We start from the raw sequence: 18,885 nt of genomic DNA, 5'->3' as shown, positions 1-18,885 counted from the left end.
AAACAAACAAATAAACAAATAAATATATAGCGGTAGCTTTGTCCTCTTTTCTCCAACGCATTTATTCGTCTCCTTTGCTTCCATATATTGGCCCTACCCATTGTCACTGTCATCATCTGAGCAAGCAGCTGCAATGGGCTGAAAGGCATCTGTGGGGCCAACAATGACCGGGATGCTGCTGTTGGTGCTCATGGTGCTGCTGTGAAGCGGACGGAAGTGGTTCCCAGAGCTCTGAGAGGGATAGGAATTCTGACTGGAGCCATTAGTGCTTTGAAGGGGTTGAAAGTTGTGGCCAGCATCATCGGTTGGGCTGCCAGCACAGGAGGAATCCTCGGTGACGCTGCTGGTGGCGGGAGAGGAACTGATGCTCGGATCAAAGGGGAGGAGATTGGGCTGGTTACTTCTGGTAGAGGCAATGTTGTGAGCACTGATGTCAGTACTGAATGGGAGATTGCTGATGACTCTGTTCCCATCCTTGTTGAGACGGAGGCTAAGAATGGCTCTGCAGGCCTGAAGCTGCACCTCTTCCTCCGGGTGGACAACGAGAGCAAGCAGGCGGTCGGAAAGATGGGTATTATCACCAAAGATGACGGTGTGAAGGGAGAGATCGTTGTACTGCCACTGAGTTGACTGGTACTGCGGGGTCAGGCGCCCTTCGCTAAGCTGCTCCACAAAGACTAACATCTCATAAAGCAGGTGCTCAGGCAAAGAAGGCAGGAAGAAGCTCAAGAAGTCAGGCGGTGCCTTAAGGAGAGACATGAAATACTAGCTTTAGTTCAGTGTCTCTTCTTCCTTCCCCATGCCCCTCTCCATCTCTATGCAGGTGGCTATCATAACACTGGGGAGCTCTAGTGTGGTCTAGTGGGTAAAATGTTGGACTAGGACTAAGGAGACCAGGCTTCAAACCATCACTCTGCCACATAAAGCTCCATAAAAAAATTCCTGAATCAGACCAATGATCCATCTAGTCCAGCATCCTGTCTGACACAGTGGCCAGTCAGATCTTCTGGATGGCCAACAACAGGGCATAGAGGCTGAGGCCTTCCCCTGATGTTGCTTCCTGGCTCTGGAGCTCAGAGGCTTAGTTCCTCTGAATTTGGAGGTTCCCTTCAGTCCCCATGGCTAGAAGCCATTGAATCCTCTGTTTATTCCTGAGACTGCCACTACATCTTCTAATAGTAGATACCACATTTCATCACTTCCTTTTGTCTGTCCTGAGCCTACTGCCCATCAGTTTCATTGGATGCCCTCGAATTCTAGTATTTTGGGAGAGGGAGAAACATTTCTCTTTGTCAACGCTCTCCATTCCATATACAATTTTATAAACCTCTATCCTGTCCCCTTTTAGCCATCTCTTTTCTAAACTGAAAAGTCTCAGACTCCTTAGGCTTTCCTCACAGGGAAGATGCTTCAACCCCCTAATCACTTTAATTGCCCTTAACTGTACTTTTTCCTTTAAAAAAAAATTAAATTGCACACAATCAGCATACAGTCCCCAACAAAAAAATAAAACAAAACCCCAACGCAACTCTGTAGCTTCATCAATCTTTTGATACAAATGAGGCTGTACCATAGATCTATACAGGGGCATTGCAATATGGCCATTTTATTCTCAGTCCCTTCCTAATAATCCCTAACTGCTGTAGCACACTAGGTTGACCCTTTCAACGAGTTATCCATTTCGACCCCAAGATCTTTTCCCTTCTCAGTCTCAGAAAGTTCAGACACCTTTAGCCTATACTTGAAGTTGGGATTTTTTTTGCCCCAGTGTGCATCACTTTACACTTACCATCATTGAACTTTCTTTGACAAATTGTTCCTTGGAGGACGGGTGGGATTAATATATGTTACAGATACACAGTATTAAACCTAACCTCTGACCAAGATGCTACAGGGAACCAAGGGTAGAGCTTGTCCACCAAGAGGTCCTAGCCTTGACCAGCCTGCACCAGAGGGTAGAATGGTGGGATTGAGGAGGGGTTGTGGCTCACCGATAGAATATCTGCTTGTAGAAGGTCCCTTATTCAATCCCTAGCATCTCCAGTTTAAAAGGACCAGGCAGCAGGTAATGTGAAATACCTCTTTCTTTCTGGCACCTTGGAGAACTACTGCTAGTTTGAGTAGACCAGGCTTTCTCAACCAGAGTTTTGTAAAACCTTGGGGTTTCTTGATGGCCATGGAAGGGTTTCCTGAATGGGTGGGAGTTAAATAATTGTGTATATATTTTTTAAATTTGTTAAACATTTATTGGGTGATGTGACCATGTATGGCCATGTTGACTCACCCACTCACCCCCAAAATAGCCAATGAGGGGCTTGGAGAGGGTGGGAAGGAGAGGGCCCCCAGGTGAGCATGGACACAGCTGTCCTTCCCAACCATATTTGCATGGTCACACCAATTTGTTTTTATGCTGATCACACAAGAGATTTTTCATGGAGCTGCATTTGTAAAGATTGAAAGCCTGGTAGCTGTAGAGCCAATCAAATGTCACTAACTTTGCAATGAACAAACTGGATACTGGAGACCTACAGGAAAGTTATCACTGCTATGAATTGAAAGGGAAAATGAAAGGCTGACATATGGCCTGCCAGAGCTGCCAAAAATTGCCAGAAACTGTGAATGAACTGAAGAAAGCAGCTTGGGAGTGTAAGATTTCTATCCTGGCTCTGCTTCCTCTCAAATGATGAGATTCTGATTGCTCTGGTCATCTGTATTACTCAGCTGGAATCAGACAGGGTCCCATATAGGTGCAGCCCCCAGGAAAAGGAAGGGAAAATGCTTCTGTTTTTATCAGTTTTCAAAGCAACTGGACATTCCCTGTTTCTGATTCTAGCACAAGGCTTTCTCATACAGGCACAAGGGTGCTCCATACCTGGCAATTCAAGATGTCAATCAGCAGATCTTCCTTTTGGGCCATTGCACTAAGGAGCTTGAGAACCTGCACCTGGAGACACAGAGGAGAGCATTTCAGATGTAATGGGGATAGCACTAGATCATTTTGCAGGGCAAACAAACCCCAAACTCTTGTAGTAGCAACTCCCAAAAAACCCTAGTAAATTAAAGAAGAAACAAGGTGGTACTTTTTATTGGATCGTCTTCAAGCTGCTGTAGGGACGCATTCTTCAATAGCTTAGATGTTCAAGAAGTGAGGCACCAGAGCCTTGATCTTGTCAGATTTTAGAAGCTAGGCACTATTTGGATGGGAGACCTCAGGGGAATGTCAGGGTTGTAAAATGGAGACAGGCAATAGCAACCCATTTTGGAATGTTTCTTGCCTTGAAAGCCCCACAGGGTGGTTATAAATAAGCTGTGACTTGATGGCATTCTCTCCCACTGATTCTAAGCTGATAGGGATCTTTCTTTAACTCTAGGACTGCCAGCTCTTAAACTGGTCCTTCTTAGCCATGCCTTTAAGATAAGTTTTATCAGGAGCAACTTTCAGGAGATGTTATTTAGCTCCATGCCATAGATATCTTCAACCATGGATTTCTCCGTATTAAAGGGACAGGATGTTATTTTCCTTGGCCAGTCGGGCCCCTTAATTGTGAAGAGGTTGACATTGGTGGAAGGTCTAGGTTAGCAGAGTTCTTCATCTCAGAATTATTTGCCATTCCTACCTAGGCAGAGCTTTGGACCAACCCAAAGAGGGTTTTATACCTTCTCAGGCTACCCTTCCTGGACCATTCATAGTACAAGTGAAGAGCATATCATTCAAAACTTGCTCCTGATATTTTTAAATAAATAGTCGCTTTATGTTTCTAGTTCTTTTGTACAGATGTGTTTTCAAATTTACCAGGAAAGTCCTTGCTTGCCAGCACTTGGAGGCTAAGCAGGATGTGACCCCCCCCCCCCCAAGGAAGACCTAGGCTGCTTTGTACAGCCAGGCAATGGCAATCCGCCTTTGTATGTCTCTTGCCTTGAAATCCCCATGGGATCTCCATCAGTCAACTCTCCGTAAGTCTTCACACCCACAACACACTTACAGAATGCTAAGAAGTCAGTCCCACAATTATGCCATTCTCAGTTTCATCCAGTCATCCCTGTATTGGCTTTGATCGTGTCGAGCCAGCAGATCCTTTGGTGTCCAGTAGATGGCGCAAAAAGGAAGGGATGGTCAATGATGCTGGTGCAGTAGGACCAGGCCATGGCCTGAGAAGATGGATTAGGGGCAGAAATGTCCATACTTCCAGCTGAAGGCCCTAGTTCTTTGCTAGAGAGTGAATGACAGCATATCTGCTGACCACAGTTACTTTTGCCCAGGATGGGTTTGTTAGGGTCTGGCAGAGTAAAAAGGCAACTCTCAGCTATGATAATCATTAGTCTTAGCCTAGCAATGATATTAAAAAGTAACTGACTAAACTAAACGCTGAAAAGTCAAAGAAACCTCAGGTTAATCCCAGTGGGATGAAATCCACATGAAATATACTTGGCATTTCTTTTAGTATACAATGGAAAAATTAAAAATTGTAATAAAAGCTTGTTCCAAATAGAAGACAATTAGTATAAAGAGAACATGATACTTGGATCCAAGTGAAACTATACTGCAAGAATATGGAGCATCACACCCTTTGGAGAGAGACTGACAAATACAAAACCAGTAGAAATAGGAAGAAATGCAATACTGAAACGCTGTTGCTGAACAGTAGGAGTTATTTTATGATGTGTGAGCTCTATGCAAAGATGTCCGCCCTCTGGCCCAGCTGGTGCAGAGTTTCATTGACAGGTTAAAACTAATGATTATCATAGCTGAGAGTTGCCTTTTTACTCTGCCAGACCTTATGAAACCCGGCTTGTGATGCTTGACATTGGCGATTGTGTTGTTACCAATTCACCTGCGGGGTTCTGCAGGGCATGGTTCTCTCCTCCACTCTGTTTAACATCTTTGCATTTTCTGGGCTGGGGTGTCATCATTACACTGATGACACCCAGATGTATGTCTTGATGGACAGACACCCCTAATCCCCCCCCCCCAGAGTCATTCGCCAGATGTCTAGAAGAAGTCTGGCTCAAGCAAAGCCAGTTGAAATTCAATCCTGACAAGACAGAGGTCCTATGGTTCAGTTGAAAAGGGGCAGATCTGGAAGCATGTCTACCTAGACTGGACAGCATGCAATTAAAGATCTCACATGCTGCCAGGAATGTGAACCTAATTCTGCAGTTCTCCCTTTCTATGGAGCCCAACTGGCATTTTACCATCTTCGCCAAGCGAGGCTACTAGCGCCCTATCTTTCCCAGGATCAGCTTGTCACAGTGATCCATGTGATGGTCATCTCCTTGCTTTGGAAATTACAGCTGGTACAAAATGCAGCTGCCAGGATCCTTACTAGGACACCATGGAGGGCCCATATCCAGAAAGAGAGAGACTCCTGCTGCACTTGGCTCCCCTCCCCATTCTGAGCTTCTCCAAACAAGTGCAGAATACTTTCTGTTTGAATTGGGGGGGGAGAGATAAAGGAAGACCCGAGTTCAAATTGATCTGAATTCAGCAGGATCCACAATGGGGAAAAAAAAGTAAGTGCAGAATCAGCCCTAGTATCAAGCCCAGTACTGAATGTCTCTTTGAAAGCCAGCGTGGTGTAGTGGCTAAGAAAAGTGGCCACTAATCTGGGCAACTGGGTTTGATTCCCCATTTCTCCACATGCAGCCAACTGGGTGACCTTGGGCCAGTCACAATTCTCTCAGAGCTCTCTCAGCCTCCCTATCTCACAGGTTGTCTGTTGTGGAGAAAGGGTAAATTGAGACTCCTTTGGGTAGTAAAAAGTGAGAAACAAAAACCCAGCTCTTCTTCAGCTCAGGCTTTGTCTGTACCCAAAAGGCAGCGGTGGAGGAGAAGAAGCCCCATCTCAGCTGTACCTTAGCCACAGTGTTTGCCATGAGCAGGACATTCATTAAGTTTGGTAGCAGCCTCTTCAACAGTGGGTGAGAGTGATCTGGTACGTTCATCGCATTCATCAGCCGCAGCCCAGCAGCCTGCAGGTTGCCATCCCAGTTGTTGACTACTAGCTCCATGATCTTGGGGATATATTCCTATATAAGAAAACACAGCAATTTCTTGTGATTATGAATGTGGCAGTGGGACATAAGCAAGACCAGCAGTAAAATCTGTTCTCAATTACAGAGCATACCAGAGCACACATAGAAAGCACAATTAGTTTTCTTTCAGCACTGGGTAAATACAGCCCATCCTTTACATTTAAGTTTAGGGGGCAGGAATCCCAGGATCAGAAAGGAGTGAGCCCCAGGACCTCTCATGTAAGACCAGCTATTTCCTAATAATGATCTTGATGTATTTTTTTCATCTATATGTGGAAGCTGCCAAACTATTTTATGGCACTCAGAACTTCAGCAAGTTTGTAGCCTTCTATTTTCAGAAAGCTGTTGTATGCAGTTAAGGGGAGGTTTTATACCCATGTTCTTTGTTTCTTCCCATATTAGTCACTGCCAACATCCCACTAGTATTAACCTGCCAGTCACCTATAACCCTCTCCCTTCCTCACTTTCTGCTACCCTTGCCCTGGGCAAAATATTCCAAACTCTGCAGGAAACCGAACATTGCATTCATGATATATTATGCAAAGAACACCAAAACATTCATACTCTCTTCCTAAATACTTTTAGAAAAGTCTTCAGATCTCCTTAGCACTCTCTATGTACTGTCATGCTGGCTACAAGACCTTTGTCAATGGTGTTTTATTCATTGAACATAGTGAACTCTAATAAATTATGTTATATTTAGCAAAGTTATATTTTACTTCTTGGCCGGGAGGTGGTGGAGAGGTTCTTCCGGAAAATCATGAAATAGAAATTCATATGAACAAGAACCCTCTCCCCACCAGATCCTTAAAGCTAAGAAAACATCAGGAGATAAAATACTGGTAAAACATTTGATAAACAATAATAAATAAAAGAGATATCACTCAAACATAATCAGTCAGAACTTCCATAAGTCTGCCTTTAAAGCTATCATTTTAAAATATGGTTCAAAGGTAAAAAGACTCAGATTCAATCCCAATGTTTGCTTGAAAAGGTGCGTTTAACACAGCTCCTTAAACTTATAAAGCCTGCATTCCAGGAGATATTCCAACAGAATAATCATCATGCCTATTAATATGTCCTGGGAGATAGAAAACTGGGTCTTTCTTACTTTCTCCCCCAAATCTCCTCCCGGAGTCTAAATGATCTTGGGTGCTTGAGCAGGCTGGTTTGCTCTCCTCTTCCTTCCTTTACCTGATTCTACTTTAGATATTCTACACTCCAGGTCTTTTGGATTTCTATTTTTGTTTTAATTTGTTACTTACAATGTTTTCCTCCTTTTACAGCGGTTTCATCAAAGATATCGGGACCCCTCCCTTATCTGTGAGAATGCCTGGTTTTGATACTTTTGTTATTGACATGGGACCAAAGAGATTTATTATTAGATACTGAACAAGCAGGGGACCCACAAGACCCGAGGAGATCCCATTCTTTCACCTCCTCTTGCTGTCACCTCCTCTTGCCTGCTTACCAGGCTGACTGCTCACCTGCCAAGCCATCCACCTGCTGATCTTCCTGGACCATTCAGCTGGCAGCAGCAGAAGAGGGGGAGTGAACAGGTGGTTCCACAGTCACCTGTCTGTAGCACCACCACCTTAGCTGGCTGGCCTGGTTTGGGCTCCCACTTCCCGGTAGATCTGCTGCAGATGACCTTTGAGACATACAGGGGGAGGAGGAATCCTGGAAGCAGTGGTGCCCATTGGCTTACCTGCCCCTTCACCCACTCTATCTGCCTACCTGCCTACCCCCACACCTCTCACAAAATCTTTATGTTGTCTGCAGATGCTCAGGCATTCCTCTTTTGGGGGGATTTCAAAGCCTCCTTTTTAGATTGTTCACATTTTTTTGCAAATTTGCCTCCCACTAGGTCTATAGAAGAAACTTCTTTCCCAGAGTGGGAAAGATGCATAGTGGGGCCTATGTTGAGAATTAGATGCAAAGATGCATATTGGGGCCTATGTTGAGAATTAGATGCAAAGATGCATATTGGGGCCTATGTTGAGAATTAGATGCAAAGATGCATATTGGGGCCTATGTTGAGAATTAGACATAACATGGGGAACCTGCAAGGACTTGTAGAGGACACCTTAATTCCTGCAGTTTCTGCTGCATTTTCTTTTTCTTTCCTCCTAGTAGCCCTCATATCCTCCCACCTCTCCTCATTTCCCCCCTTACCCTATTTCCCTACTTCCAACCCACCCACCATTCTACCTTTTATCTGCTCTCCCTGCCTTCAGCTATATTTATCATGTATTTATTTTATACCTCACTTCCCCCCAAAATGGGAATTCAAAGCAGCTTCCAGCATTCTACTCCCCCCATTTTATCCTTACAAGAACCCTGCTGCTGTTAGATTAGGCTAAGAATATTTGACTGGACTGAGGTCACTTTGCAATCTTCCACAGAAGAGTGGAGATTTGAACCAAGTCTGAAACTCCAACTACTATACCATTCTGGATTTGGTGGCATAGCTGATGCTGAAAAGTAGCAAGCAGCTGGTCCTGGGTGGGTCATGTGAGATCAGGGCACCTAGTAGTTGCTGCCAGGCCTGGCCCCAACTGGTCACCCCTCAAAGATCAAAGCAGCCCTGAAAAGGCCCTCCACTCACCTTTTACTGATAGAAACCAAGACTTGAAGGCTGGCAATACAGCTGTTGTTGCATAGCATCCCCAACAACAGCCACTAACAGGGCATTGATGCTAAAAGCACTGCTGCTATTACTTTGAACCTCTAAATGTATTTCTATTTTTATCCATCCCCATTTTTTAGATTTCAGACTTTTTCAGAGTTGTAGAAAGATCTGATATCTGTTCATGGTTCCAGTGTCTGGATTTAAGTATTCAAAGATTTGGCTATGTTGAAAGTTAAATATATATATTGATGATAATAGCAAGACATAAATTCTTTAAGTAGTTACCTGGATTTTGATTTTAAATTTCCATATATTTGTAAAAGGTCTGAGAGCATTTAAAGCCTCAGTTCTGACAGCTTTATCTGGGTCATCCAGGAATGATGCCACTAGTTTTATATCATCATAGGTACAAGCAGTTGCCTGGAAAGCAAGAAACAGACAATCAAGTGGGAATCTGGCAAGAATATAAGTTATATAAGAATATACTGTATTTCCTATACTTAGTGCACATTCAGATAACTGCACACACACAACCATATAGTTTGGCCCTGTTAGCCCCCACATGGGTGTGGGGGGTACCCTTTCATGTTAAGGAGCACTGAAGAAGGAAGAGCATGACTTTTGCTTAGTACCCCAACTCCATGATGCAATCCAGAGTTCCCAAATCCAAAACTCCACAGGGACATAGAGCTATTTGACCACTCATAGTCAGAAATAGGGCACCTATGAGGCTACACCAGAAGATATATGCACTGACCTAAAGGTAGAGATGGGAACTCTCCAAATGCCATGCCCGGGCAGCCTAGACACAGCTTTCTGTGCTGAAAAAGCCTACTGAAGAGTTGGGTCTCCGGCTAAGTCATTCAAGCAACTGCTGAGGCCGGCACAATTAAGTGAGTATTGATGCTCAACAGGGATTTGGTTCGCACTTGGCCACTGGCAGTGAGGAAGGTGGTGAGCATTGCTCCTGGCCCTGTGCCACCACTGGCCAGCTTTGAGCCAACTCCCTGCAGGACAGTCATATGGAAAGAGGCTGTGGGGATAATGGGAATGACAAACTCCCTTGCCTCACTGGACCACATATACCTGGCACACTGATGCAGCAAAGCAAGCCCGGCAAATCACTCTCACTCTTGCTCCAACCTCCCTTTGATTCTCTCTGAAGAGACAACCCAGCTATAGATCCCCAATCCTGCAAACTGTACCTTGTACTTCCTTTTCCACTCCTGTGGTAATGATTGCCTTGTTTTTCTCAATACATCTCAAAGACATTCCAGTAAAAAAATATTTGCTTTCCTTTGCTGAAACAGTCTCATCCCTTAACTCAGAATAAGGAGAATAAGAGCTGTTTTTTTTTAACTACCAGAAGGAATATGCTCTTCGCTAAATGAAGGAGCTACAAAGTAGCTAGCAAAGACCTTTCCCTTCTTTGCCCAACAATGGACACCCTGTGAGGTAGATGGGGCTGAGAGAGCTCTAAGAGAACTGCTATATGAGAACAGCTTTAAGAGAACTGTAACTAGCCCAAGTTCACCCAGCTGGCTGCATGTGGAGGAATGGGGAATCAACCCAGTTCTCCAGATAAGAATCCACCACGCTTAATCACTACACCATGCTGGCTCCTTAACCACTATACCACTCTTTAACCACTACACCACATGTGGAAGATCCCAGAGACTTACAGTGCCATCCCAAGCAGAGTTACACCTTTCTAGGCACATTGACTTAAACTGATTTAATCTGTTTAGGATGGTATTATGAGCCTCACAAATCTCTAGTAGAAAATAGTCAAGATCTCTAGTAGAACACAGTCTTAGGTATAAACCCAAATATGAGTTGGGGACCTGTCCTCATTTACTTCTGTCTTGCTGTTCTATGCTGCATTTTAGGCCCACTGACTTTGGACTTTCACCTCTGATTCCTTTAGAAGGACGCACTGGGTGATGGTGCGAAGTGCCGCCTTTTTGGAGGAGCCATCTAGGTTTGTGTTGAGAGACTGCAGGGTCCTTCTGAGTTCTCCTGGAATAGTTGCTCTTGCACATGGAGCCGGGCGATACTCAACAGAAAATCCTGGAAAACATAATCCATCAGTGAAAAGTAATCCCACATTGCTTATAGACAATGTTGCACTGGATTCTGTTCTGATTCAGTGCTACGGAAACAATGGGAAATGTCTACCCAAAAAAATTTATTGTATCATATTTTATGCATCAGTCTATGTAATAATATACATTTATGTATTCATTATTAATAGCTGTTACCCACATCTGTCTAAAGATATGAGTTGGGTTGAGGTGATAAGAGAGGAGGTGCTGACTGAGAAATCACCAAGCCCAGATGAAATATATCCAAGTGTTCTGAAAGAACTCAAATATGATCTTGTAGATTTCCTGCCTCCGTTCCCAAGGACTGGACGGTACCTAATGTTACTCCCATCATGTAAAGTTTCCAGAGGAGATCGGAGAAGCTAACATTGATATCAGATAAGTTGGTGAAATCCATTATCCGTTATAGAAATGTTAGTCAGAATGATGAACAAAAATTGTTAGGAAAGAATCAGCATGGATTTTGAAAGAAGATCTTCTCTCACTAATTCTTGAAAGGGGTGAACAAACATGCAGATAAGGGTGACTCATTAGATGTTGTTAACCTAGACTTCCAGAAAGCTCTTGATAAAGTTCCTTATGAAAGGTTCCTAAGTAAACTCAGCAATCATGATATAAAAGGACAAGCCCTCTTGTGGATTAGAAACTGGTTAATTAACATGAGAGAGAGAGAGAGTAAATATGGGCAGTTTTCATAGTGAAAGGTGGTAAGTAGTATCGTACTACAGGGCTGGGTACTCAGTCCAGTGCTTTTTAACTTGTTCATTAATGGTTTATAGTTGGGAGTAAGCAATAAAGTTGCTAAATTTGTGAATATCACTAAGTTGTTCAGGGTGGTAAGAACCATGGAGGACCAGGAGGTGCTCCAAAGGGCTGGGCAAGTGTGTGGCAAATGGAGGATCAACATGGGCAAGTGCAAAGTAATGCATGATGGACCAAAAATCCTAACTATAAATTTACATTGATGGGATCAAAACTGGGAGTAACTGACCAAGAGAGAGATCTTGGAGTCATAGCAGAAAACCCACTGAAGATGTCAACTCAGTCTGTGACTGGAATAGAAAAGGAAAGTGCTATGCTGGGGATTATTAGGAAGGGGATTAAAAATAAATCAGCCTACAGCATAATGCCCCTGCATAACTCTATGGTGTGGCCTCCTTTGGAGGACTGTGTACAGGTCTGGTTACAGTGCCTCAGAAAAAAGGGGTAACAAATGATTAAGGGGATGGAAAACCTTCCGTATGAAGAAAAGTTAAACAGGTTAGGACTTTTAGCATGAAGAAGCAATGATTGAGAGGTGACATAAGAGGTTTACAAAATTGTGTATGGGCTAGAGAAGGCAGAAAAAGTACTTTCCCCCCTTTCTCACCATACAAGAACTTGTGGGCACTCAATGAAATTAATGAGCAGTAGGGTTAGAACAAATAAGGGGAAGTACTTTTTCATCCAAAGGGTAATTAACATATGGAATTCACTGCCACAGGAAGTGGTGGTGGCTACAAGCATAAACAGGCTCAAGAGGAGACTGTATATGGAACAGAAGTTCATAAGTGGCTATTAGCCACAGCATATGGACACTGTGTCTCAGGCCATGTTGTTCTGTATTCTTTGTGCTTGGGGAGCAACAATGTTGGGGGGGGGGGAGCTTCTGGAGCTCTGGGTCCCCTGGTAGACCTCCTGATGACATCTGGGTTTTGGCCACTGTGTGACACAGCGTGTTAGTCTGGATGGGACACTGCCCTAATCCAATATGGCTTCTCTTATGTTCATATGACAGTTTTTCAAATATATGGTTCCCAAAGGTAGTATTAAAAAAAAATCCCTTGATTAATAAAAGATTCTAAGTTCAAAATGATAACAAATTCTGTTATCTAAGTTTTAGGTATACAGAATTGTTAATACAATAAAATCAGAGTCCAGTGACACCTTTAAGTCCAACAAAGGTTTATTCAAGGCGTGAGCTTTCGAGTGCAAGCACTCTTCCTCAGACCAACACGGCTACCCATTTGAATCTAGAATTTTTAATGGAAAGTCCAAGCAAGATCTTAGTACAGGAAAAAAAATTAAGGCCTAGTTCTCACAGAAGATAAAACCCCTGTAGACCTTATTGTTTTTATTATAAATTTCCCCCAATGTTTAACATAATTTACCCCAATTATCATAAATATATATAGTAACTATCAGTTAATAAGATCCTGAAATGAATATTAGTTGCATCATAAATACATCTAAAGGATCATAAACATTTACAGAGTTTACCTAAAGAGGTGGATCTCGTAGAGCAATTTCCTGTTCCCTGATGGAAGATTTCTGTTAGGAAAAGATGCCTTGTTTACCTGCTTCTCCCCACTAGAGATGCCAGCCTCCAGGTGGCATCCAAGGATCATCTGGAACTGCAGATCCCCTCCAGTTCTGCTGGAGAAAATGGATGCTTTGGAGGGTGAACTCCATGGCATTGTACCCCACGGAGGTCCTTGTGTCCTCTCCAGGCTCCATCCCCAAATCTTCAGGAATTTCTTAACCTGGATCTGGCAACCTTCCCCTCCCCGTTCCCTGCTGGTAGATGGGTGGGGGAACTGGCAACTCTACCCCCCACTACACTCCAAGATGCCCCTGAAAAGCTGTTCCCAGCAGCAAGGAAGGGGATATTTGGGATGAAGTGAGAAGTGGGCATTGAGACAGTCATATTTCACTAACAGAACTCTGCCCTTTAGTTAGTAAACTCCATAGGATCCAAGCCAAACCCTTTTGTATTCAAAGATTCTTACAGTGTAATTCTAAAAACACTTTGTTTGTGGAATAAATGGTTGAGAAATAGCCCTCCTCCACAAATCTCTCTCCCCCTGATAGTGTACATTCTCTGGGACTCCAGTAGGCCATATTCCCCATCCCTCTGTTTTCCTGTTCAACCACCCTAAACATTCAGCAATGAGCATGCTCAGTCCACATCAAGGTCTTTTATGCCAAGCACATCTTCTTTTAAATTTACAATAATGCTTTTCTGTATAGCTAGGGAAATCTCCCAAGTATACAGAAACCCCAGATATATATATATATGGGCATTGAACTATGAAGATTGGTATTAAAGGATAAATAAACTTGGGGGATAAATAAATTTGGGGTAAAAAATTCATAAGTAATATGAGGAACTGTAGGGACTATGTCATATGGAAATCCCTCCATACCAACATTTTCCCCTGGATTATATAAACTCTCAAATACTTTATCTCCTCCTGCTTGCCCTCCTTAGCTTGTCCTCCAAATTACATGCCTCCTGTAACATACGCAGTCCTCATCAGGACATTTTTCACATTTTGTTTTGGTTAATTTAAAATATAGTTTCTGCATATTTTGGATGTCTGTGGGTTTTGATACTGTTATAATCCTCTTTGAATAACTGGGTACAAAAGTATCACAATACTCTGTGCCTGCTTAATAATACCCCAAACATCTCCTCCAAATCCCTGGATCTCAATCTGTAACAGCTCCTTTTTTATTAAGCCTCATCTCCAATATTTACTATTTTATTCAGGATACATCTTCCATTCCCAAGGGATGCTATACCACTAAAACAAGCATTTAATAATGATTTTCAGCAACCCACAAACATAAGATTTAAAACCCATCCTCCATAAATATCTTCAGTCTTCCTGTCCTAAGCAATTATCCTGACCTTTAGCCCATTACTTCATATAATTAATTGCAGCATACTTATGTGGAGAACTGAGATGATGTAACAGAGGAGCCAGTTTTAATCAAGAATAATCAATGCAGAATGTCTTCAGCAATTGTGCTGAGATGAGACCTACCAAGATTCTGGGGTTACAATTACTGCCTTGTTGGCTGGGGAAACGAATGAAGCAGTCCTGGGGTAAAATGAACTTGCTTTAATAGCAAGATTAGCCTTAGACATTTTAATACCCTTGGCTATCTAGACTATCTTCCTATATCTCACAGACCCCTTGCTGTGACCCTCCCCTCCCCAATTCCAACAGATGTATTAGCTATTCATCCTCTGCTGGGCTCCTAACAATGGGAGGAAAAGATTATTGCAACAGAGAGCTCAACAAGAAAGAATTTATAGAAGTCTAGACAAAAGATGGATAAGAATTACAGAAAGGGAAAAAATGTGTCATTAATTACACAATAACTAGAATGAGTAGCCCAGAATGAAACAAATATAAGAGCAGTTGCCAGACATTTACATCAAATGACATACTACATGGCCATGACCCCTTTGGGAACAGAAAACCCACAAAGAGTGGTGAGAATTCTTCATCATTTCCATGTATCCCACATGACTCACTGGCCAAATCTCTTTGCTCTGGCTTGAATGAAGGACTTCTGATCGCTGCTAGGAGAGTCTTGGCCAACAGATAGATGGCTCCGGCCCCTGTAACTGCAGTTATCACATTTTTTGGAGTTATCAGATCATCATACTTGATCATCTCCTCACTTGAACTTCCAGGGACCCTGGCTGAGCTCTGGCCAAAGGCTACTCTTCTCTACCCAGCCTCTACCAGAAGGTGCTCACTATGCAGTTTGTGACGTCACCTGAGTCCATCATGACAACTGTGCTACATCATCATCAGAACGTGCTTAGTTTCTGAGTCTCCTCTCCTCCTCCATGAACTCCCTGAGATCTTGACAAACTCTCATGGCCCCATTCCTGACTCTGTAAAGCAGGGGTAGTCAACCTGTGGTCCTCCAGATGTCCATGGACTACAATTCCCATGTGCCCCTGCCAGCAAAGTCCATGAACATTTGGAGTCCATGAACATCTGGAGGACCACAGGTTGACTACCCCTGCTGTAAGGCACAGGAGGGTTTTAGGACACATTTGTGTACATAGATGCTTCTTGGGTTCACCTGTGTAAGTGTATTGTTTCCCTTTTATCATTAAAAGCTTTCCTGGAGAGATATCCAAGTAGTGAGATTACTTAACAAGGGCATTTCAGAAAGAAGGGCATTTCAGAAGCAGCATGCCAGAGGTGAATAATTTCTCAACAGGGGAATACTTTGGAAACATCTTGGGATCATTTGTTTGGTGATCCAATAGATTTGTATTGAGGTGATATTAGAAGTATATAGGATTTATCCCTCCATAGCTCTAATTCTCTATTTAAAGGAGACTGCAAAGGGGTAGATGTGTTAATCTACCGAAGCTAAATAAAAGCTGCAGTTTGAGATTTTATGAGCCACAGCCCATATAGATATGTGGAGGGGAAATTGTGCTGAGGAATCTTTATGGGAAATGGGAGGAGTCAAGACTTGGTGTGAATTACACCATAAATCTTTCAAGTGTAAAACTCAATTTACAGAGCCAAAGGGAGGAGTTGCTGGAGAAAGATTACTTGTGAGTTGTCATAAATCAACTGAATTAGCAGTTACATATTCTGGATGGTGTTGGGACTTTTGGACTTGAATGGGTCCTGAGTCTCTCCAGAGAAATAGAGCTACAGAGTAACTGAGAATTTTGAAAGTATGCAGTTATTAGTTACCTTTGTGGATAAGGCACAGATCCAAAGTCTTTGAGGTTTAAAAGAGAGTAATCTTTGTTGGAAAATATGAAAATATATCATATTCATCTGCTTCAGTCTCCTTACTGAAGCAGAGTAGAAAAGCTTAGAAGATGATTAAACAGAAAACACATTACAAGCCCCTATGGCTGGCTCAAGCAGACTACGTGCCTACATATTAGTGGATGGAGAGAGCAGAGAGCATAATGGCTGCTCCTTGCTTGCTTCAGCAAAAGCACACTGATCTGCTCTTGTTGAAGAAAGAGGAAGTGGGCGGGAGCTCAGTTTAAACAAAGGGAATCCCAGCTACCTGCTTGGGATTTTCCCACTGCAACCATGACCATTAGGTACACTAGTGAGCCCATAGGTACAGCTCAGCTGCTTAAATAGCTTAACAACAGCTGACTTCAACCAACTTACTTACTGATTGCAATTCCAACAGATGGCGAGGGAGGATAGAAGTTTAAACAGATAAGTGAATAGTTAAAGTGAAAATTAAGTGATATTGGTATAAGGTTATAATCTATAAAACATTTTAGATCACCTCACACCTAACTAAGAGACTCACACCTAGCCAGGTGCAGACTAGCCATTAAGGAAGATTCCCATTCACCAGATCACCTGGGGGCTGTCTTTCCCTGCTGATACTACCCCAACCCAGGATCATACCAGTCAGAACAAAAGGACACTGCCCCAATCCAATATGGCTTCTCTTATGTTCATATGACAGTATACCCAGCCTCACCCTATTGCCCAGCTTGGACTGGCATCTCCTGCTGAGGGCTGGCTGGGCACATTTTCCCTGCCTGCTTTGGAGGGATGGGGCTGAGGCAGGCTGGGGGTGATACCCTTGTTCTGGACACTTTCTCCTTCCAGTTCACCCTGCACCTAATTTTTCTATTATCAGCTCCTTTCCCCTTTACGTTAAGATTGTCACTTGAAAGCCTTGTGACGTAACTCATACCAAGCCTTGGCTCCTCACTACCTTCAAGATTTCCCAGTCTGATTTCCCCTTTAAATATGTGGGCTGTGACTCACAAAAATTCATATGAAAATGTTTTTCATCTTTAAAGTGCCACTGGAGATTTGTTATATAAAGAAGAAACATAGAGTGTGGATATTCTTTCACGTGTAATCCCCCCCCCCAAATAACGTAAGTTCTAAATTATGTAAAATATTTAAATTGCAGGCCATGAGAGTACTAAGGACAGGTCTCTCTAAACAAGGAGCTTGTTCTTGAATGCCGTAGAAAACATCTGGCAGAAGAGGGCAGCAAACCCCTAGAGATTGTGCAATTAATTCAGTGATTATGTATCCATAGTGAATGGAGCACCTTTGAAGACCACAGTTTGGTGAGCCAGAAATGAGAGGTTACAGGTAAGGGAGGTAGAGTTAATTCATGTCCCAATCCTGCCATGTTTTGCTTTACAGCACCATTGGCACAGCAAGAGCATCCTGCTCCTAGCTGGGTGCTTATGATCGTTCAGCCAGAAGAGTGGGATGTGTGTGCTTATCCTCCCAACTCGTTTCAGCTGGGAACTGGGGTCCAGTTCTCAGAGCCCCATTGCAGGGGAAAAAACCCTCCAAATTTAAAGCAATAGTTTCAGTTATATTGTTACTGCATCCTATGCTGCCTGTAGCAGCAAAAGCTAAACATAAAGATGGCAAAGAAATTTCACCAAGTACACTCCACTTTTCTCTCCAGTGCGCATTTTATCCTCACCTCAGCAACTTTGTCAAGGTAGGTGAGACTGAGTGAAAGAGGCTGGCCTTAGCTGTAGGTGTCCTCTTATCAAGCCTTGCAGAACCCTCCCTAGGGACCCACAACATTCTTGGGGATATTTTAGCTTGGAAAAATAGCACAGGGAGGCATAGGCCTCTCTCCCTGTCAGCTGTATGTGAAAAGCAGAAAACTAGTTATGCAGTGGTACAGGGAAAGTTCTCTGTACATGCAAAGAGAAACTCCTCTTCCTGGATTCAATCCCAATTCTGAAAACTTGACACAAACTAAATAATTAAGCTGGAATAATTCAGAGGACAGGAAAGAGAAACTATCTAGAGTAAGAGAGATGAACACACTCTTTTTGGAGGGGGGAATCTGTTTTTGTGAAATGTTACTGGACATGGATAGAAAACACAGCATGGATTTTTGTTAGCTGGAACCGTAATATAATTGTCTGGTTGTAGTTTACTGGAGGGAGCCAGGCTTAATTTCTAAACAGAAAAGTATTGGGGCTTTAATCTTTGTAGGATGTATCATCACCGTTTAAACCTTATATCTGAACAGAATTCAGCTCAGTGGTGAGGGGAAAGCATGGCACATATGCTCATAGCTGAGTTTCTTTATTGTTCAACTGTTATTTCTGCTTAAGAATTCTGTGCCATGAACACAATGACTGATGTTAAGCTCATTTTATTTTTTATTTATGTGTCACTTTATCTTTTGTAGAGACCCAAGGAAGCTTATCACGTCATTCTCCTCTCCTCCACTCAATCCTCACACCATCCCTGTGAGCATGGTTAGGCTTAAAGAATGCAATGGGCTCTAGATCACACAGTCGGCTTCCCCACCAGAATGGACCCTCAAACCCATTTC

The 18,885-nt window shown here is 43.0% G+C and overlaps 1 protein-coding gene across 3 annotated transcripts; it reads right to left on the bottom strand.

Annotated features, from left to right (window-relative positions):
• Nucleotides 1-41: 41 nt before the first annotated feature.
• On the bottom strand, nucleotides 42-15,291 carry LOC143836833 (armadillo repeat-containing protein 12-like). 3 transcript variants are annotated; one of them, XM_077336327.1, is made up of 6 exons: nucleotides 15,077-15,291; nucleotides 10,578-10,735; nucleotides 8,951-9,085; nucleotides 5,854-6,027; nucleotides 2,873-2,944; nucleotides 42-744 (listed from the first exon to the last, which is right to left on the bottom strand). In XM_077336327.1, exons 1-6 carry the CDS (start codon nucleotides 15,216-15,218, stop codon nucleotides 94-96), a joined length of 1,332 nt encoding a protein of 443 aa, XP_077192442.1. In that variant the 5' UTR covers nucleotides 15,219-15,291; the 3' UTR covers nucleotides 42-93. The 3 variants fall into 3 exon arrangements, with proteins under 3 accessions (XP_077192442.1, XP_077192444.1, XP_077192443.1); XM_077336329.1 differs by having other exon boundaries at nucleotides 10,603-10,735; nucleotides 15,211-15,286; XM_077336328.1 differs by having other exon boundaries at nucleotides 10,603-10,735; nucleotides 15,077-15,214.
• Between the last annotated feature and the right edge of the window lie 3,594 nt (nucleotides 15,292-18,885).

Source organism: Paroedura picta, chromosome 4, assembly GCF_049243985.1.
Source record: "Paroedura picta isolate Pp20150507F chromosome 4, Ppicta_v3.0, whole genome shotgun sequence".
Taxonomy (NCBI): domain Eukaryota; kingdom Metazoa; phylum Chordata; class Lepidosauria; order Squamata; family Gekkonidae; genus Paroedura; species Paroedura picta.
The sequence above is the reverse complement of the archived record's forward strand: the minus strand, read 5'-3'. Positions and strand labels throughout refer to the sequence as shown.